General features: G+C 34.5%; 1 protein-coding gene and 1 pseudogene across 4 annotated transcripts; both read left to right on the top strand.

Annotated features, from left to right (window-relative positions):
* The first annotated feature begins 917 nt into the window (after positions 1-917).
* LOC107004039 lies at positions 918-2662 on the top strand (annotated as a pseudogene).
* Positions 2663-15258: 12596 nt separating this feature from the next.
* LOC107003407 (F-box protein At5g03970-like) lies at positions 15259-21639 on the top strand. Of its 4 annotated transcripts, XM_015201734.2 has the most exons (5): positions 15259-15599; positions 16121-16290; positions 16371-16456; positions 16858-20299; positions 21391-21639. In XM_015201734.2, the coding sequence occupies exon 4, from the start codon at positions 19137-19139 to the stop codon at positions 20286-20288; it is 1152 nt and encodes a 383-aa protein (XP_015057220.1). In that variant the 5' UTR covers positions 15259-15599; positions 16121-16290; positions 16371-16456; positions 16858-19136; the 3' UTR covers positions 20289-20299; positions 21391-21639. The 4 variants fall into 4 exon arrangements, with proteins under 4 accessions (XP_015057220.1, XP_027768563.1, XP_015057218.1 ...); XM_027912762.1 differs by having other exon boundaries at positions 16235-16456; XM_015201732.2 differs by having other exon boundaries at positions 16121-16456.
* The last annotated feature ends 870 nt before the right edge of the window (positions 21640-22509 follow it).

Here is a 22509-nt window from a genome sequence, read left to right as displayed (position 1 = left end):
GAGAAATTATAATCAGCATGAACGGAACTCTAACAAACTAAAAAACAAGGTCATGATGGCACCTATCCTAACCCACTGATAGCCTATGGTGATATGCAAGCAAACACGGGATAGAAGTAGATAAGTAGCAGAAACGAAGTCTTAAAGACGTACTTCCATAAGTTAGCCCAGAAATACAAAAGAATAAAGTTACAACACCAAAAATCCAGTGAAATGTGTGCAAAGCATCTATGACAACGTTTTTGTACAACAAGTGTCATTCCCACCCTACTATAAGACTATAAAAAAGTTCACAAAAATGATACATATATCTAAATTCAAAGTAAATTTTAGAATTAGAAGTGTTCTTTGATAAAAAAAGTTCATTGATCAAAATTTTCCTCATCATTTTCTCGTATTCGATCAAAATTTTGTTTTTTTGGAAATAGATCAAATCAAAATAAATTCCACTTATATTCCATTACAATTTAGGAAAAAACACAAGCAAACAGAAGCTGGAATGCTTAAATTGAAAGAGTATGACGAGGTGTAAATATAACTTCCTTTTAAAGTTTAGGGGCAAATATGACCCTTTTTTGTTATTTTTTTCTTGAGGATTACGCAAGACCTTATCCTAGCAACTAAATGGAAACAAAGGGAGTTGTTTTGTGTTATACATTACTTCTTCCGTCCAAATAAGTGTCCCTTTAGCTCATTTCGCACCCATTAAGAAAAATTATAAAATAGAAGGTATAGTTTTTTGTCTTAAATTTTTTAATTAAGGTCACACTTATTTTCGAATAATTCTTTTGGTTAAATAATACTTACTTGGAACACACGAAGTACTAATTTTACTTGCTATATGTTTTTGAAACTGATTTTACTTGCTATATGTAACAACAATATAACCAGCGTCGTCACCACCTAAGCCTACTAATATGGAGCAAACTGGGCAGATTATTCCTCCTACTAAGGAGAGAGTTGATGGTCCAAATGTGACAGGGGAAACGATTAGTACTAAAAGAGCAGCGGAAGTAGGGAGTACTAATGAGCTAGACTTATCTAACTTCCCTGCTCTCACTAGTAACATCAATACTGGTAAGAGTCCGAAAAGAAAATCTGGTGTACACCACTCACCCCACGACAAAGTATCGGAGGTGGTCTCAAACTACCAAATGAATTGGCTATTTTGGAATGTGAGGGGTAAATAAACGACATAAACTGAGGAGATGAGGAATTTCCTGAAATTAAATCACGTCAAACTTGCTGGATTAGTCGAAACAAAAGTCAAGGAACTTGTACTAGAAGCATATGACAGTGGTGCTCCAAATTGAAAGATGGAAAGTAATCATCACAAGGCTATCAATGGTAGGATCTTGATCATTAGGGACCCCAACATATATGAAGTAGAATGCATTAGAGAGGAAGCTCATTTGTCAGATCGTCATTTGAAAGAAACGCAAGGATCATACCGGCTGAAAGTGTACTGAACCAAAATCGCTCACAAATTTCTGAATATGTACTGAGCAACAGTAGGAGGTTCACGACCATAGAGAGACTGGAAAGGGGTCATACCCGCTGAAGTTTGAAACGAAGTATTGAACAAAAATTCCGCCCATGGCAGCATAGCAACCCACTGAGAAGGCTCCTCAGCGACATAGCAATGCAAATATTTGCAAATACAAGATGTCCAGAAAAGCAGGATGAGAAACCATGTCTCGAACTTCCATATCAGGAGCAATATCAAGAGCATTGCCTCCTCCTAGTCCAAAAACCTCTGGACATTTCTGTACTACAGTAACAACATCAACATCATACTTCCTAATCCATACTGCACCTCGACTATGAAATTTGTTTGAGTCATCGACAACTTATGGTTGTTGTTATATTGGGCTAATGACAATGATTTCACTTTTGAACTCATTTACCTACAGAAGATGCACTATTGGAGGCTGCCAACCAGTTCTATTCACAAACACTAAGGCAACTATATAAAACTTGCAGTTCTCATTAACAATTGAAATTAGACATGTATCCGAGTTATTTTTATGCATTACAGTACAGTACAGTTTAACAATTGAAATTTTCTCTTCAGATGCTAATGTGTGGACTGCTAATAAACAAATTGAAGATGTACATTTGCAATTGTACCCTTCCAGGAATAAGATTTCCTCATCCTCGGCTGGTGTAGTCGATGGAGTATCTTTTGGCTTGATAGTAATGGACAATGGATGACTGTTTTTGATAGTGTAGAAAAGCGATTTTGGGCTTTGGAATTACCTGAATGGAGGATAACAACCTATCCCAATAGTTGTTGTTCTGGTTTTTCAGGTGGGGAACTCTGTTTTGCTTGTAATTGTTTGACTGCCATCACTTGTCGGCGACTCAGCCACTTTCCTACTCGAGATAATGCAATATGGGTTTGGAAGTATGTTTTAGATGTTGCTACAGTATTTCAGAAATGTTCAGACGATTTTGGACTTGGAGGAGGCAGAACTCTTGGCATGGAGGTTCGGAACATGATTTTTCATCCTGCTCTTCCGCACATCTAGAAAAAGTAATTTCTTGTGATGTATTCACACGTACTGCAGAACCTGTATATGATTTTGGAAAAGCTTGGCGAAAGACCCAAGGATACAAATTGTTTTCCTATGAGTGGCCTCAATGGCCGCGACTCCTGTAGACTATCAACAGGTATTAGTTGCATATTCATACTTCTTCTAATACTAGCATTTACTAAGTTACTTTTTGTACTCACCGTTGTTCTCCACACCTTTATTCTGCAGGTTCTGAGCCCAGTACTAGCGGTAGGTGATCCTAGCTTTATGTTGTCCATATATCAAAGTTCCTGGATGTAGCCTGGCTTTTTCACAGCTTCCTCACGTCTCTCTTGTTTATTTCCTGTCATTATCCTTCGGACAGTTGTATACATTTCAAATTCTTACTCATGTCACTGGATTTTTCGGGTTGTAACTGTATTCTTTTAAATTTCTGTGTTGATTTATGGAAGAATGACTTTACTTTCGTTACTTATCTACTTCTATTCCGTGTTTGTTTACCTACCGTTGATAGGCTATGCGCCATCATGACCTTGTTATTTAGGTCGTGACTGTTCTGTTCATGCAGATTATGATTTCTCATACTGTACAACCGTGTGATTGACGTGATGGAATCATGTTCTCTGTAAGAATGTTTCATAGTTGATGCAATTGTTTTCTTTCTCACAAAAGAAAAACAACATTCCTTATTTGAAACCTATTGATGATTGACATTCCATCCGCTATTGGGAAGTATTGTAGGATATAAACAAAACCTCGCCTTCTCAACCCAACCCCTTGTTTAGGTATTTCTGTTTTCTGCCATACTCCTTGACCAGCTCATTAGCAAGTATAATGTTATCAACTATTTCCTTCCAGGTATAAATCATAATTGCGCATCACAAATGACACTTGCTATCACCTGGCTGCTAAAATCTTGGCTATAATCTTATATTCAACTGAGCAACAAAAAATAGGCCAAAATTCTTTCACTGTTTGAGGTCCAGAATAATTTGGTACCAAAGTAATAAGGGTACAGTTAATTGCTCTATGGATTCTGCCAGTAGCAAAGAATTGATGTATTGCTCTTCATGTTTTGTCACCGGCCACACTTTTCTAAAAAACAGTGAGCTGTACCCATCAATCCCCGAGGCTTTATCATCATCTATAAAGATTGTAGTCCTTCCCATATATCTTGGTAAGTTGTTGGTGCACATAAGCCAGTTCTCTGTTAGATGGTTTAGCACAGGTCCATTGATCATAATAACTCTATCTACTGTGGAACTTTAATATATCTTCTAAGTTCCTCATCTCCTTCTTTTACTTGTGCATTTTACCTTGTAATTTTAAATGCCAGACATCTACTAAAAAGTTAATACACCCTTTGGCCCATTGTAGTTAGAATTAATTATTTATTTTTACTCAATTAATGTGAAAGAAAAATGAATTAATATCATGAAAAAGATAATAATATCGAAGCGGAGGAGTTCCACTTTTTCATTTCTAATTAAGGTAAAATTCGAATTGAGTCTTTAATAATCTCATCTATTTTTTCCTTTCCCAAAATCAATTGATTCATTGTCCAATTGAAATAGCTTCCCTACAATTTCACCCTTGAGTGAACATCAATCTCGCATTTCTTCGACTAGCCTAGAGCTTCCATTCTTCCTCCTAAACGAGAGACAATCAGCTCCTCCACTTTGTAGAGAGGGGTACAGGAAGCTGATCTGCTCCATTTGTTGAATCCGATTTCACCTCCGGCGGAGGGGAAAAAATTCAAATCCATAGAAGCCTAAGCAGTCATGTCATCTTGTTGGTATTGATTGACTTCCTCATTCTTTTAAGGGCTCATATCTTTGTGGGAATAGTAGTTCAATTTGCAGGTATTATTAGAATGAAACGTCAATGCAAATTGTTTGTTCTTGAGGTAATCATAATCAATACACTGAATTGTTTGCCTCTGAAATCGCTAGCGAAGTTTGATGCATATCAAAGAACTGACAAAAAGACATTACTGAAATTTACCGTTGTCGTCTCCGGTAGCCTGAACTCTTTCTACCGTTGTTATTTCCGATAGCCTGAAATTTGATAAGTTTCAAGCCACTGAAGACAACAACAGTAAATTTCAGCAGTGTATTTTTGCCAGTTTTTTGATGTGCATCAAACTTTGCTAGCAATTTCAGAGGCAAACGATTCAGTATATTGATTATGATTTCCTTAAGAATAAACAATTTGCATTGACGTTTCATTCAAATAATACCTGCAAGTTGAACTACTATTCCAACTAAAAGAATGAAGATGTTAATCAATATCAACAAGAGGACCTGACCGCTTAGGCTTCTATGGATTCGAATTTTCCCCATCAGCCATTGGTGAAATCGGCCTCGAATTCAACAAATAGACTGATTCGCGCAACTTAGGAGGAAGAGGGGAAGCTCTTGGCTAGTCGAAGAGAAGCGAGATTGATGTTCACTCAAGGGTAAAATTGTAAAGAAGATGTTTCAATTGGTCAAAAAATCAATTGATTTGGGAAAGAAAAATAGATGAGATTATTAAAGACTCCATTCGAATTTGACCTAAGTTAGAAAATGAAAAAGTGGAACCCCTCCACTTCAATGTCTATTCGCTTTTTCACGACATTAATAAATTTTTCTTCACATTAATTGAGTAAAAAAAATAATTAATTATGTCTTACTAAAATGCGCTGAAGGGTGGGTCAACTTTTTAATTGTCATAATAACTCAAAACAAATAATACATTTCTAAGTTCCTCATCTCCTTCTTTTACTTGTGCATTTTACCTTGTAATTTGATGCTAGACATCTACTAAAAAGTTAATACACCCTTCGGCCTATTTCAATTAGAATTTATTATTACTCAATTAATGTGAAAAAAAATGAATTAATGTCGTGAAAAAGGTGATAATATTGAAGCGGAGGAGTTCCACTTTTTCATTTCTAATTAAGGTAAAATTCGAACGGAGTCTTTAATAATCTCATCTATTTTTTCCTTTCCCAAAATCAATTGATTCATTGTCCAATTGAAATAGCTTCCCTACAATTTCAACCTTGAGTGAACATCAATCTCGCTTTTCTTCGACTAGCCTAGAGCTTCCCCTCTTCCTCCTAAACGAGAGAGAATCAACTCCTCCACTTTGTAGAGAGTGGTACAGGAAGCTGATCTGCTCCATCTGTTGAATTCGATTTCACCTCTGGCGGAGGGGGAAAATTCAAATCCATAGAAGCCTAAGCAGTCATGTCATCTTGTTGATATTGATTTACTTCTTCATTCTTTTAAGGGTTCATATCTTTGTGGGAATAGTAGTTCAATTTGCAGGTATTATTAGAATGAAACGTCAATGCAAATTGTTTGTTCTTGAGGTAATCATAATCAATATACTGAATTGTTTGCCTCTGAAATCGCTATGCATATCAAAGAACTGACAAAAAGACATTACTGAAATTTACCGTTGTCGTCTCCGGTAGCCTGAACTCTTTCTACCGTTGTTATTTCCGGTAGCCTGAAATTTGATAAGGTTCAAGCCACTGAAGACAACAACAGTAAATTTCAGCAGTGTATTTTTGCCAAATTTTTGATGTGCATCAAACTTTGCTAGCAATTTCAGAGGCAAACGATTCAGTATATTGATTATGATTTCCTTAAGAACAAACAATTTGCATTGACGTTTCATTCAAATAATACCTGCGAGTTGAACTACTATTCCAACTAAAAGAATGAAGATGTTAATCAATATCAACAAGAGGACCTGACCGCTTAGGCTTCTATGGATTCGATTTTTCCCATCAGCCATTGGTGAAATCGGCCTCGAATTCAACAAATAGACTGATTCGCGCAACTTAGGAGGAAGAGGGGAAGCTCTTGGCTAGTCAAAGAGAAGCGAGATTGATGTTCACTCAAGGGTAAAATTGTAAAGAAGATGTTTCAATGTGTCAAAAAATCAATTGATTTGGGAAAGAAAAATAGATGAGATTATTAAAGACTCCATTCAAATTTAACCTAAATTAGAAAATGAAAAAGTGGAACCCCTCCACTTCAATGTTAATACTATTCGCTTTTTCACGACATTAATAAATTTTTCTTCACATTAATTGAGTAAAAAAAAAATTAATTATGTCTTACTAAAATGCGCTGAAGGGTGGGTCAACTTTTTAATTGTCATAATAACTCAAAACAAATAATACATTTCTAAGTTCCTCATCTCCTTCTTTTACTTGTGCATTTTACCTTGTAATTTGATGCTAGACATCTACTAAAAAGTTAATACACCCTTCGGCCTATTTCAGTTAGAATTTATTATTACTCAATTAATGTGAAAAAAAAATGAATTAATGTCGTGAAAAAGGTAATAATATTGAAGCGGAGGAGTTCCACTTTTTCATTTCTAATTAAGGTAAAATTCGAACGGAGTCTTTAATAATCTCATCTATTTTTTCCTTTCCCAAAATCAATTGATTCATTGTCCAATTGAAATAGCTTCCCTACAATTTCGCCCTTGAGTGAACATCAATCTCGCTTTTCTTCGACTAGCCTAGAGCTTCCCTCTTCCTCCTAAGCGAGAGAGAATCAACTCCTCCACTTTGTAGAGAGGTATAGGAAGTTGATTTGCTCCTTCTGTTGAATCCGAGGCCGATTTCACCTCTAGCGGAGGGGGAAAATTCAAATCCATAGACATCTAAGCGGTCATGTCATCTTGTTGATATTGTTTGACATCTTCATTCGTTTAGGGCTCATATCTTTGTGGGAATAGTAGTTCAACTTGCAGGTATTATTCGAATAAAACGTCAATGCAAATTATTTGTTCTTGAGGTAATCATAATCAATATACTGAATTGTTTGACTCTGAAATCGCTAGCGAAGTTTGATGCATATCAAAGAACTGACAAAAAAACATTACTGAAATTTATAGTTGTCGTCTCCGGTAGCCTGAACTCTTTCTACTGTTGTTATCTCCGGTACCCTGAAATTTGATAAGGTTCAAGCCACTGAAGACGACAACAGTAAATTTCAGCAGTGTATTTTTGCCAGTTTTTTTATATGCATCAAACTTTGCTAGCGATTTCAGAGGCAAACGATTCAGTGTATTGATTATGATTTCCTGAAGAACAAACAATTTGCATTGACGTTTCATTCAAATAATACTTGCAAGTTGAATTACTATTCCAACAAAGACATGAGCCCTAAAAGAATGAAGATGTCAATCAATATCAACAAGAGAACCTGACCGCTTAGGCGTCTATTTGAATTTTCCCCATCAGCCATTGGTGAAATCGGCCTCGAATTCAACAGAAAGTAGACTGATTCTCGTCACTTAGGAGGAAGAGGGGAAGCTCTTGGCTCTAGGCTAGTCGAAGAGAAGCGAGATTGATGTTAACTCAAGGGTGAAATTGTAGAGAAGATGTTTCGATTGGACCAAGAATTAATTGATTTTGGGAAAGAAAAATAGATGAGATTATTAAAGACTCCATTCGAATTTCACCTAAATTAGAAAATGAGAAAGTGGAACCCCTCCACTTCAATGTTAATATTGTTCTCTTTTTCACGACGTTAATTAATTTTACTTCACATTAATTGAGTAATAAATAAATAATTAATTATGTCTTAATTTCTAGCTAAAATGGGCTGGAGTGTGTATCAACTTTTTAATTGTCATAATAACTCAAAACTAGTAATGGGCATTCGGTTCTTCAAAACTTCAAAAATCCAAGCAAGGAGTTGATGGATTTTGAAAAGTAATGGACTATAAAATCTTTGCTGGTGTTGTGGCTTCGCAACACTATTGAACCTACACTTCACTTGACTATATCACATAGAGAGGAAGCTTAGGAATTGTGAACTATTTTGTGGGTCATGAACGGTCCCCAAATGCATCAATTGAAGGCTGAATTGGCCGGATCTACACAGAAGGGTATGACCATGGTAAGCTGACAAAGTTGTGGGAGGAATTGGCATTTCCGATTGCCATGTAAAGGTGAAATTTTGTTCACCCCCTGTATTACTGTGATACTACCACATGCCAATAATCTATAGGTTTATAATAAACAACACCTAGGATTGTTTTTTTGGTCCGAAGAAAGTAACTACATTTAACTATTAAATGTTGTTAAAGGGATCATCATAGAGCCAGCCACACGGTTGTATAGTATGAAAAATCATAATCGCCCACTACTTGGGCATTACAAAAAGAGAGTGAACAAAAAGATGGTTCCGTCTAATTCAAAGAGAGGTGGGGGTTGTTAAGAAATCTTAATTTTACCTCCTCTTATGCTGCTTCATCTGTACTTCGCCAAACAATCTGACAACATGTCTTGTTCCCTGCAGTCACAAATAATATTAGTATAATATTAGCAATCATGCTGAATGACACAGGAGAAGATCATTATTTAAACCTTGCAGCATTCATACAGGGAACATGATTCCATCGCATCAGTCGCACGATTGTATAGTATGAGAAATTATAATCAGTATGAACAGAACTCTAACAACCTAAAAAACAAGTCATGACGACACCTATTCTAACCCACTGATAGCCTATGGTGATATGTAAGCAAACACGGGATAAAAGTAGATAAGTAGCAGAAACAAAGTCTTAAAGACATACTTTCATAAATTAACCCAGAAATACAAAAGAATACAGTTACAACACTAAAAATCCAGTGACATGAGTGCAAATCATCTATGACAACTGTTTTTGTACAACAAGTGTCATTCCAACCCTACTATAAGACTATAAAAAAGTTCACGAAAAAGATACATATATCTAAATTCAAAGTAAATATTAGAACTAGAAGTATTCATTGATAAAATATTCATTGATCAAAATTTTCCTCATCATTTTCTCATATTCATTGATCAAAATTTCATTTTTTGGAAATGGATTAAATCAAAATAAATTCCACTTATATTCCATTACAATTTAGGAAAAACACAAGCAAACAGAAGCTGGAATGCTTAAATTGAAAAGTATGACGAGGTGTAAATATAACTTCCTTTTAAAGTGTAGGGGCAATAATGACCCTTTTTTGTTATTTTTTTCTTGAGGATTACGCAAGACCTTATCCTAGCAACTAAATGGAAACAAAGGGAGTTGTTTTGTGTTATACGTTACTTCTTCCGTCCAAATAAGTGTCCCTTTAGCTCATTTCGCACCCATTAAGAAAAATTATAAAATAGAAGGTATAGTTTTTTGTCTAAAATTCCTAATTAAGGTCACATTTATTTTCGAATAATTCTTTTGGTTAAAAATAACACTTACTTGGAACACACGGAGTACTAATTTTATTTGTTATATGTAACAACAATATAAGTGTAGTCACCACCTAAGCCTACTAATATGGAGCAAACTGGGCAGATTATTCCTCCTACTAAGGGGAGAGTTGATGGTCCAAATGTGACAGGGGAAAAAATTAGTACTAAAAGAACACCGGAAGTAGGGAACAGTAATGAGCTAGACTATTCCAACTTCCCTGCTCTCACTAATAACATTAATACTGGGAAGAGTTCGAAAGAAAATCTAGGGTACACCACTCACCCCACAACAAAGTATTGGAGGTGGTCTCCAATCTACCAAATGAATTGGCTATTTTGGAATGCGAGAGGGGTAAATAAACGACATAAACAGAGGAGATAAGGAATTTCCTGAAATTTAATCACGTCAAACTTGCTGGATTAGTCAAAGAAAAGTCAAGGAACTTGTACTAGAAGTATATGACAGTGTTGCTCCAAATTTGGAAGATGGAAGGTAATCATCACAAGGCTATAAATGGTACGATCTGGATCATTTGGGACCCCAACATACATGAAGTAGAATGCATTAAAGAGGAAGCTCATTTGTCACATCGTCATGTGAAGGAAGCGCAAGGATCATACGGCTGAAAGTGTACTGAACCAAAATCACTCGCAGTACTGAATATGTACCGAGCAACAGTAGGATGTTCACAACCACAAAGAGACTGGAAAGGGGTTATACACGCTAAAGTATTGAACGAAATTCCGCCCATGGCAGCATAGCAACCCACTGGGAAGGCACCTCAGCGACATAGCAATGCACATATTTGCAAATACAAGATGTCCGGAAAAGCAGTATGAGAAACCATGCTCCGAACTTCCATATCAAGTGCATTGCCTCCTCCGAGTCCAAAAACCTCTGAACATTTCTGAACTACCGTAACAACATCAACAAAATACTTCCTAATCTATACTGCACCGTCACCAACAACATACAGATTTCACATTAACCTGTTATTTTATTAGCCTGATACATTGGGCTAATGACAAGGATTTCACTTTTTGAACTCATTTACCTAATGAAGATGCACAATTGGAGGCTGCTTACCACAAGGCACTAACATTAATGCAACTATATAAAACTTGCAGTTCTCATCAACAATTGAAATTAGTCATGTATAAACATAGAATACTAAATAGGTAAAGGTTATTAATACCTACAACAGAAGATGCCGCCATTGAAGCCACTCATCGGAGAACAACTTGTAGTGCCTTGTCTTCCGCCAAGCTTCTCCAAAATCATACAAAAACCTAGTCGATGCAGCAGCCAGTTATTATCATGAACACTCAGCACCAACAGTTGGATTCATGGCTGCGAAATTGTTACTCCCTCTTCTCTGATTTTTGGAATCTGCAAGTTCGAGAAACATCAGAATAAAATCATGAAAAATCAAAAGGAAATGTTTGAGAATGAGAATGAACTATAAATAATAAAAAAATAAAACATATATTTTTAGAATAATAAAAACAATAGAACTAATTTTATTTTTTTTAAAAAAAAATTAAAAGTAATTGTAAGTTGTAATTATACCATGTAATTCTTGGCAATTCATGAATTGGAGGTAATTACAATGTTCTTTTTGGATGCATAATTAGAATTATATGAATATATTAAATTTTAAAAGTAAAAGGTACTCCCTCTGTTCAAAAATATTTATCATGTTGTGCTTATTGAAAGTTAATTTGACTAATTTTCAAAGGTAAAGTAGATTACATTAATTTGATATTTTAAATAAAAAAAAATAGATATTCTAAAACTATATGAAAAGTACTATAAATTATAATTTTTCCATTTTTTCATATTAATATGATGAAAAAATGCATCTTAAAATGTTAGTCAAAGTTTTTATAGTTTGACTCTAAAAATAGAAACCATGACAAACAATATCGGACGGAGGGAATAGTTATTAAAAATTTATATTAGATAAATACGAAACTTTATAAATGATATTAAATATTTAAGATATGTAATATTTTTTTGAAAATATATTAATTAATAAACATATGTTCTTAACTAAACGATTTCTTTATACTTTTCAAATTAGTGTATTTTAATTGGATTAAGTATAAAAACTAAAAATACAAAATTGCTACGAATATAATGAAATACATGTTTGGCAAAAAGACTAATATCATAAATAAAATACGGAATGGTCTGGTAGGCCCTTATACTTGTATCAGATTGTATTGTGGACTGTTCTACTTAACATTTTGTCAATTGAATCCTTATACTCAACATAACACAACATATCAAACCTCTTTGACGAGAAAAGGATCAAAATAGTTCATCTTCTTTGGGTTCATGCTCAAAGTGATCCTTGAGTTTTCACATGAAGCACTAATAGTCCCTTATGTTTGCAATATTGGTGCACCTTTAGTCCCTTTTCAAAATTTTACCTATTTTTTGCATTGACTTATCCATAACCTATGTATGGGATATTCAATCGTCATTTTATATATTTAGTAGAAATAACAACTCTATATCAAAGAATGTGAGAAGAGAAACACTTTGTTTTGTTTAGTAGAAATCGTATTGCAGGTAAAGTCCAGAGGTTCATCACGATAATTTCACACGCAATAGTATAATTTTTTCTTAACCTGCAAAGTCATATGTTAAGATGTTCTTAGTTTAGCTGCAGTAATATTTCTAGTGAACAGAACAAGATATTTTTCTTATCACCTTCTCTCAGATAAAGTTATTATTTCTATTAAATATATAAAAGACGGTTGGACATTCCTTATATAAATTTTTAGACAAAATTAATGTTAAAAAATAGGCAAAATTTTAGGATAGGACCAAAAGTGCAACAATATTGCAAACATGAGGGACTATTAGTGCTCGATATGAAAACTCAAGGATCACTTTGAGTCTTAACCTAAAGATGGGGGATTATTTTGAGTCTTTCCTCCCCTTTGACCGTTGATCATCCTTGTGTGGCATTAACACATATGACTTAGCAAGAGAGTGTAGTCACACGCCTCTAAAGGCAAATGAACATGATATTTAAAATTTTAACTTTTACTTTTAAAAAATAAAAATTATTAAAAAAAAGAAAATAATAAATTTTAAAAATAAATAAAAATATCTTTCTTCTCCATTTCACCTTTTTCTTCGAGACAACCCAATTTCTTCCATATCCCTTTTTTATTTCCTTCTTCCTTGCACTCAAAAATATCATAAAGTAATTTAAAATATTATCTTAAATAATTTATATAAGGTAGTGAATACCCATAAACCTTAACTAGTTTTGACATCTGAATGAGAGAGGGATTGGCATTGGAGCCTTTTTTTTCGAAGAGACTGTGGGAGGCCATGCTGGACATAACTTGAATAAGTGGATCTTGGTCGCCAGTGAGGTGCGAGGAGTTGGTGACAGCGGCGAAAAAGATTTGCAGGCCAAAGTTGATAGTGCGGCGACCTAAGACTGTCGATTTTGTGTAGATTGAAAAAAAAAATGGAAAATGGCGAGAGTGTAAGGTGGAGATGAAGAGGGGTTTGAGAGTGATAGAATAGAGAGTGATGACGGTGGATTTTTGGTGGTTTCAGGATATTTCACAGTGGGAATGGGTTGGGAAGAAGAACAGGGGCGGCTGATTTGGGGTGTGAATTTTTTATTATTTTTCTTTTTATTTAATATTTTGGATTAATAATTTAAAAAAATAGTAAATAGAGGTAATTATGACATGTTATTGATTTATGTGACATGGATTTGACATGTTATCTTTTTATGGGCGAGTGAATTACACATACAGTAGGAGGGGTTTGAAAATCTTGTTTTGATTGAGTTTAAGGGTTCTACTGGTAAAGAGTTAAGTAGAAGGGTTCATAATACAAACTCGAACAAGTACAAGGGTCCACCAGACTATTTTGCCTAAATAAAATGTCATAAATTATCAAAATATTTGACAAAACAGTTTCTACGAAGCCTAACTAAAAAATAAATAACTTGCAATGTGAAGTCTCAAGTCAATATTACTAAACAAGTGAAACTGAAAATGTAACATAAGTTCTAAATTCAAAACAAAATAGACTTATGTCAAATTTCAACATAACATATATAATTATGATTTAAAAGAAAAAAAAGTTTGTAACCATACTTAACACGGAATTATATTTTTAAATTAAAAGCTTGAATACGTTAAAATTATGCCGATAAAAAATGAAAATGACATAAAAATAGATAATACAAAAAACTACATAGAATCACACGAAATAAAAATTTAGAACGAGAAGGTAATGAAATATTAAAAAAATAATTTTTAGAATAATTAAAACCAAAGTAATAATTTAAAATAATATTAATAAAAAATAAATTGAAACAAAAAACTAAAAATATAAATAAAAAGAAGAAATCATAAGGTATTCAAATTGTAATTATGTCATGTAGTTACCCACAATTCACAATCCATTTCAGAGAAATAAGAGAGTGTAATTACTCATTTCAAATAATTACATGGTCAATCAAACAGGTCACACAATGTAATTACACCAATTTTAGGACATGTTCGAAAAGTCAGCCTGTCAGATGTACTTACATGACTTGTTTGGTTGGTCTTGTAGATACCTGGTCAATGGTAATTGAGTGTAATTGTCGAGGGTAATTTCACTCTCTGATTCTTATGGATTGTTTGGAAAACCACACTTAGATAATTAATTTTGATTTTTTGAATTTAATTTTTACAATTACATTGTGTATCAAAAACGTATATTTATAATTACATTGTGGCACACAAACATGTTAACATATATTAGGTTATTTAATTACTATCCTTGTAATTACGCCAATTCCAATTATCTATTAACTTTCCACACAAATCTTTAGGAGTGAGGCCAGGTAATTGAGTGGATTAGCAAGGGAGATTACACTCTCCGATTCATAAATTGATGGTAATTACAAGCTGATTATTTGTTAATTATTTTGGGAAACTTTAAAAATAGCCACTATAATAAACTTAATTATGCTCCATAACTATAGTTTGCATATTTACGGGGTGTAGCTATAATTTAGGTTGCCTTGTTTGTATAATTCACGGATTTGTATAATTCGCGAGTACATTTGTATAATTCAATTATTTTTGTATAAATTTGAAATAACGAATTTATATAATTGCAACATCAGAAGTGTAAACAGTTATACAATTTATATTATACAATTTTTGAATTATACAAAATTATACAAATTTTGAATTATATAAACGTGTGAATTACATAAAACTAAAAAGGTGAGCCGTGTAATTATATTTTAAAGTTGGTTTCAAATTGTAATTACAACAAACATAGCTATGTAAACTAATTAACTAGTATATATTTGTTTATTTTTTTTTAGTTTTAATTCATTTTTAGTTCTATTATTTTAAATTTCTTTTTATTTTATTATTCCAAAAATATATATTTTATTTTATATTATTTATATTGATTCTTCTCAAACATTCACCTCTTTTGATTCAATGATATTTTCCCCCTTTCTTTGTGATTTTATTCTGATGTTTTTCAGACTCTCTGATTTCAAAAAGAGAAACAATTTCTCAGCCATAGTTATTTGAACTTTCTGAGAACCAACTGTTGGTGCTAAGGGTTCATGGCATTAACTGGCTGCTGCATCAACCAGGTTCGATGAAGGAACTATACAATGTGTTGCAGATTTTAGAATTCGATATGCATTCATGGAATCAATGCCTGATAGAAATTGTGTATGATTTTGGAGAAGCTTGGCGGAAGACAAAGCCCTACAAGTTGTTTTCCTATGAGTGGCTTCAATGGCCGCGCCTTCTGCAATAGGTATTACTAACATTTAATTATCTCGTTGAACATAGATATAAAGGATTAATTTCAATTGTTAATGAGAACTGCAAGTTTTATATAGTTGCTTTACTGCTTGTGAGTAGAACTGGTTGGCAGCCTCCAATTGTGCATCTTCTGTAGGTAAATGAGTACAAATGTAATAAAAGTTATCATGACTTCAGTGAAATACTCGTCGTTATCCTAATATACCAGGCTAATAAAGTAAAAGGTTAATGTAACAAGTAATAAAATCTTTGAAGTTTAAAAAAATAGTTAGAGGAGAATCTAGTAGACCAAGTGAAAATTGGGAACAATTAGTATAGATGTACATATTCCGGGAAACATGTATAATATAGAATGTCAACCAGAATTTCTCATGGCTTACTCGCAATCAGTACCTTTCTCGTAATCACCATGTAGCATTGGTGATACTGGTGAAATAAAGTGTTGTTGGGCTATGGTATTTCCTGAACGGAGGACACTGATATATCCCAGTAGTTGTTGTCTTGGTTTATCAGGTGGGGACATTTGTTTTGCGTCGAAAATAACAACAGTCATCATTTGTTGGTGACTCAACAAATTTCCTAGTCGAGGTGCAGTATGACTTAGGAAGTATGTTGTTGTTACTGTAGTTCAGAAATGTCCAGAGGTTTTTGGACTTGGATGAGGCAATGCTCTTGATATGGAGGTTTGGAACATGGCTTTTCATCCTGCTTTTCCGGACATCTTGGAAGGTTATTTATTATGACTTGAAACCCCATACCGCAGAACTTGTATATGATTTTGGAGAAGCTTGGCGGAAACAAAACACTACTTCCTAAAAGTGGCCTCAACGGCCTCGTCTTTTGTAGCAGGTAATACTAACATTTTCTACTTACTTAGTATTCTATCTACTTTGAAGTTAAATATAGATAAAGGACTAATTTGAATTGTTAATGTGAAGTACAAGTTTTATACTGCTTCCCTTAGGTAGGTGACTAGAGCCTGAAAGCTAATGTCGTGTGATAGGCAGCCATAAGTGTGCTTCTTCTGTTGGTAAATGAGTTAACCCCAAACTAGAGGGATTTGATCTACAAATACGGAGGATAAATATACAAGATATTTATTTCTCGACACTCCCCCTCAAGTTGTAGGGTTAATATCACAAAATCCCAACTTGTTGCGCAATGTCGCAAACTAGTCTTCCCCAAAGCTTCTGTAATGATGTTTGCTTATTGAAAGTGCTAAGGAACAGTCTATTCATCTTTGCTTGCAGCTTCTATCAAACTATGTGGCAGTCCATTTCATAATGTTTTGTTCACTCATGAAAGACTGGGTTTGCTGCAATATGTAAGACAACTTGATATTTTGTGACAATCAAGTTGCGTAACATTTGGAGCGAACAGTTGAGGAACGAAGGCTTTGGTTGATCAAGACACTTTAATATTAAGATAAAGAGAATAGATTGAAAGGAGGAAAAGAATTTAAAGGATCTTGGAGAAGCTATCACATATTCACGCATTTATAGTGATTTTGTACTAACATAATATAGAAACATACTCTGAGAAACATGTTTAATATATAACGTCTACCAGAATTTCCCATGGCTTACTCGCGACCAGTACCTTTTTCATAATCACCACATAGCATTGGTGATACTTCAAATGGAGGCATTGGTGGTGTTTTCCGTAACTCCAAAGTTGAAATTATACTAGGATTCTCCAAACACTTACTAATAAGGAACAACGTAAATGCTGAAGTAGAGCCTTGTTGTAAGTATTATGGCTTGAAGACAGCCATGGCTTCACTCTCGTTGACATATCTCTAGATGCACATGGAGTTGTAACATGATTAACTAGTTGGTTGACCTCATCATCTGACATGTTTACAGGGAACAAAACATGTTGGGAGATCATTTTGCCAAGTAACGGTTAAGCAAATGGGATGGAAGTAAAATTATGATTTTGACAGTTCCCCCTAGTTTTTGCAGTATCTGTTTGAAGCAGACGTAATGGGAACTGTATTTTTGTTTGCGTCGTTTTTATAATGCTCAAGTTGTGGGCCCATGTTTTTGTTCTATTCATACCGATTATGATTTCTCATACTATACAGCTGTGTGGCTGGCATGATGATGTTCTTTATGATGATGTTTCATAGTTAATGTAATTACTCCCCCAAACCTATAGATTGTTGGCATTCCACCCACTATTGAAGATTGTCTTGGGCTATTGGGTTGTATCAAGGGTAATACAGGATTTAATGAAAATGTCTCATTCACAACCCAACCCCTCGTTTTAAGTATTTGCATTTTCATAGTTCAACATTGTTATTCAGCCCTACTACCATTAAGTTTTAGGAGAGTCAGGGCGACAAAGATATGAACAATAAGACATGTTTAGTGTGCTCTAGTAGAAGTAGAAGAGCTCATAATTTGATCTTTAAAGTACATAACATTTGTTTCCTAGATTTGGGTGTATGCAAACTCAAATCATCCAGACAGAATACTCTACGCTTGCAGCGAGATCATAAACTTGGGAGGCGTTATTTTGGGCCCTATCAGGATTGAAAACGCATTGGCCCCGTCCATTATTGCTTGAAACTTCCCGAGTCTCCAAAAATCTATTATATTTTCCATATTTCTATGTTATTGGCACTTTGGATCAACAGGTGACACCTATGCATCTGAGTGTTCTTACTACAGAGGATCTCGTTGAGTCCAACCTCGAGGACAAGGTTGCTTTCCAGGAAGGGAGTAATATTGTGAATGAGAATATTGTTGACTGGGATGCCACTCAGGATGAGCACATGGGACTGCCATATATGACTTCTAGAAAGGTTATTCCTCCTAAAATACTTGGGTATTACGGTTGGAAAGGGGGAAGTTCACGTGAAGAAGGGTAAAGTTGGCAAAACGGTAGGCACAAGCATCACGAGTGGAGCATTGCGCTACAGGCTATTTGATTGTTCACGTGGGGATTGCGTTTGGAAAGGGGGAAGTTCACGTGGACACTCTTTCTCTCTCAGTTTCTTTTAAGTTCCTAACCTCCTCCTTTTATCATTAGCTATTTTACTGATGCATTTTACCTTGTAATTTCTGATTCCAAAGACTTTAATACATCTACAAAAAAGTTACTATGCCCTTCAACCCATTTTAGTTAGAAATCAAGATATAATCTATTATTTATTTCCATATTTATTTTCACTCATTAATGTGAAGAAGAATTGATTAATGTTGTGAAAAATAGAATAGTTTTCACATTGAAGTGGAGGGGTTCCACTTTTTCATTTCTAATTAAGGTGAAATTTGAATGGAGTCTTTCATAATCCCATCTAATATTTCTTTCCCAAAATCAATCGCTTCTCTTCAATTAGCCTAGAGCCAAGAGATACCCATCTTCCTCCTAAGCGAGCAAGACCCAGCTGCTACACTTTGGAGAGAGGTAAAGGTAGGTGATCTACTCCTTCCGTTGAGTCCGAGGCTGATTACACCTCTGGTGGAGGGGAAAATTCGAATCCATAGATGCCTAAACGGTCAGGTTTGCAGGTATTATTAGAATGAATTGTCAACACAAATTGTTTGTTTCTGAGGAAATTGTAATCAATATATTGAATCGCTTGCCTCTAAAATCGCTAGCGAGGTTTGAATGTGTATCAAAGAACTGGCAAAAAGTCATTGCTGAAGTTTACCGTAATCGTCTACGGTGGCCTAAACCCTATCAAATCGGTTTTTTTTTTGTAGAGCGACGTTCCCAAAGTCGTTTTTTCTTCTCATCGAAGGAATCACCACTTTTAGTTGGTGCTATTTTGGATAAATCAATCAATTTCATCGGGGAGAGAGTGTATATTGTTTCTTCATCCAATGGTTTTCTCCTCTGCAATAAGCTTAGAAGCAGGCAGAGGGTTTATTATGTTTATAACCCTGCCACAAGGCAGCGTTTGGATCTCCCTAAAACTCAAATATGTATGAAAGATCCATATGTTGGATTTACTTGTAAGGTAGATGAGGATAACTCTGTCTCATTTACTATAGTTCGTTATGAAACACCTCCGAGTACTTGGCATGAGCTCCAGTATTATTTAATAATTGAAAGTTTCTCTTCAGAGGCTAATGTGTGGACTGCGAATAAACAAATTCTGGATGTACCTTTGCAATTGTACCCTTCCAGGGATAAGATCTCCTCATCCTCGTCTGGTGTAGTCGATGGAGTATTCTTTTGGCTCGATAATAGTGGAGAACGAATGACTGTTTTTGATAGTGTAGAAAAGAGTTTTTGGGCTTTCGTATTACCTGAATGGAGGACACCGAACTATCTCAATAGTTGTTGTCTTGGTTTTACAGGCGGGGAACTCTGTTTTGCTTATAATCGTTTGAACATCATCACTTGTTGGCGACTCATCAATTTTCGTAGTCGAGATAATGCAGTATGGGTTTGGAAGTATGTTGTAGATGTTACTGATATATTTCAGAAATGTTCAGAGGATTTTGGACTTGGAGGAGGCAGTAATCTTGGTATGGAGGTTCAGAACATGGTTTTTCATCCTGTTCTTCCGTGCATCTTGTATTTGCAAATAAGAGGAAAAGTTATTGTTTGTGATGTGTCCACGCGTGTGGTAGAACTTGTATATGATTTTGGAGAAGCTTGGCGAAAGACCCACGAATACAAATTGTTTTCCTATGAGTGGACTCAATGGCCGCGGCTTTTATAGACTGTCAACAGGTATCACATATTTGTACTTCTTCTAATACTAGCATTTACTTTGAACTTAGATATACATATAACTTTTTTTGAACTTCTTTTTAGACTTATAGTAGGGAGGGAGTGACCTTTGTTGTACAAAAGCAGTTTTGCTGATATCAAGCCTATTGGCATGCCATGTTTCTCTTACATTGAAATGTCTTATATGTTTACCATGTTCATTTTATTAGTTTTGTCCCTATAGGACTAGTTTCTGTTACGAAGATATCTATGAGTTTGATATTACTTTGAGATGTGAAAGGAAATGCCTTGTGATATTACTGTTACCACATTCATATTTTTTTATTCTTTTGTTTGCTCATTTCTCATTTCCCTTACATGAAAATGAATGAAAGAAGTTCCGCTGATATCCAAAAGCTACATTGAATGTCTTACATGTTAGCACATTCCTTTAAATATCCTTTACGGTAGGAGAACAACAACAATGTCCTGAAAGTTAATTCCTTGTGGAGGAAGCAGCTTTATTTTTGCATTTCTGTAGTTAAATTAGTTCATAAGTTCACAAGGCTTCAGTGAAATCCTTACCAATACCTAATATTCTGAAACTGTTGAGACGAGAAACTGGAAGACCAAGTGAAGATTTAGGAAAGATAAGTTTGGATGGTGAAGTACCAGTGGTAGATCAAGACACTCTAATATATGTAGAGGATATTGGAGAGGCTAAGCACATGTATACAGTGATTTTGTCATGATAAGTCAAGCTTACAACCAATACAACTAATATCCCCTTGACCCTTACAGTAGGGAGGGAATGACCCTTGTTGTACAAAAGAATTTCCGTTAATATCGAGCCACTTTATGAAAATGGCTTATTTTTATCTCTGTTGGTTGAGTTGGCTTAAATAGCTGGTGTTCTATGGTTTGAGCTTATTGTGGAAATCTCTGATTGTAGCTGGTTTCAGATATTGCTTTTATACTTAATTGGATATCGTCTTTGGCTACTACTCTTTCCCAACCCTCGCTATCGCTTCTTCAAGGGTCAATCGTTGCTGCTGCTGAGTACACATGTTCCTTTGTTACTCACCCTTGTTTTGTACCCCTTTGTTGTGCAGGTTCAGAGCCCAGTACTAGCGGTAAGTGATCCTAGCTTTGAGTTGGCAATATATCAAAGTTCCTGGATGTAATTGCTTGGCTGTTCACATCTTCTGGACGTCTCTATCTTGTTTATTTCCTGTCATTATCCTTCGGACAGTTGTATAAATTTCGAATTCTCTTACTCATGTCACTGGATTTTTCGGGTTGTAACTGTATTCTTTTGAATTTCTGTGTTGATTTATGGAAGTATGACTTTTAAGACTTTACTTCTGTTACTTATCTACTTTTATTCTGTGTTTGTTTACCTATCGTTTATAGCCTATATGCCATCATGAACTTATTTTTTAGGTCGTGACTGTTCTATTCATGTTGAATATGATTTCTCATACTATACAATCGTGTGACTGACACAAATCACTGGATTTGAGTTCATACATAGGAGGATGGTTTTCATCTAAAATATTGTGTTTCCTATGCTGGTTGATGATATATTAGTCTTTTGATATATATTATTCAGTCGAAACAATTCATGTTCGCAGCATGTAAGAGTTCTGAAATGTTTAACATATATTGTATGTTAAACATTCATTGGATTAACATGTTATCCATCAACAGGTATTACATATTATTATTGGTTAACGAGTTTTTAACGCTTTTCTCTTAAAAATTATCGGGTTATTTATTTGGTTTTGATTTTTGAATATTGGTTTATTGATTTTATAAGCTATTAAGAAGGTAATAATTTACTACTCTCTATTATTACATAAATATTAAATATTAATCTCAGTACTTTAGAAGTTACCGTCTTTATTCTTTAGCCTTCCATTCACACTTCACGGCGACCTTGAGTTCATTATTCAAGTTATACAAAATGTTAAAACCTAAAGTAAGATCCTTCTTTCTTAATTTTTTTTCTCTTTGTGTTGCACTTATATAGTTCTTTTCATGTTAGTTATTATTGTTTGTATTTTATGAATTCTCTGCAAAGTTTACATTATTATCTTGTCGCATCAAATTATTTGAGAAATCATTTATTTGTTTATAAGTATTTTTTTAATTAGTTAAATCGAAACATGAATCGTTAAAGACCAAAATTGATAAAAATAACTTATTAATTTGATTGTTGATTTAACCTA

The sequence above is a fragment of the Solanum pennellii genome, chromosome 11, assembly GCF_001406875.1.
Source record: "Solanum pennellii chromosome 11, SPENNV200".
NCBI classification, from domain to species: Eukaryota; Viridiplantae; Streptophyta; class Magnoliopsida; order Solanales; family Solanaceae; genus Solanum; species Solanum pennellii.
The sequence above is the reverse complement of the archived record's forward strand: the minus strand, read 5'-3'. Positions and strand labels throughout refer to the sequence as shown.

Bases quoted from the DNA above. Each gene is read 5' to 3' on its own strand.
- LOC107003407 (XM_027912762.1), top strand. From the start codon at position 19,137: ATGAATTGTCAACACAAATTGTTTGTTTCTGAGGAAATTGTAATCAAT.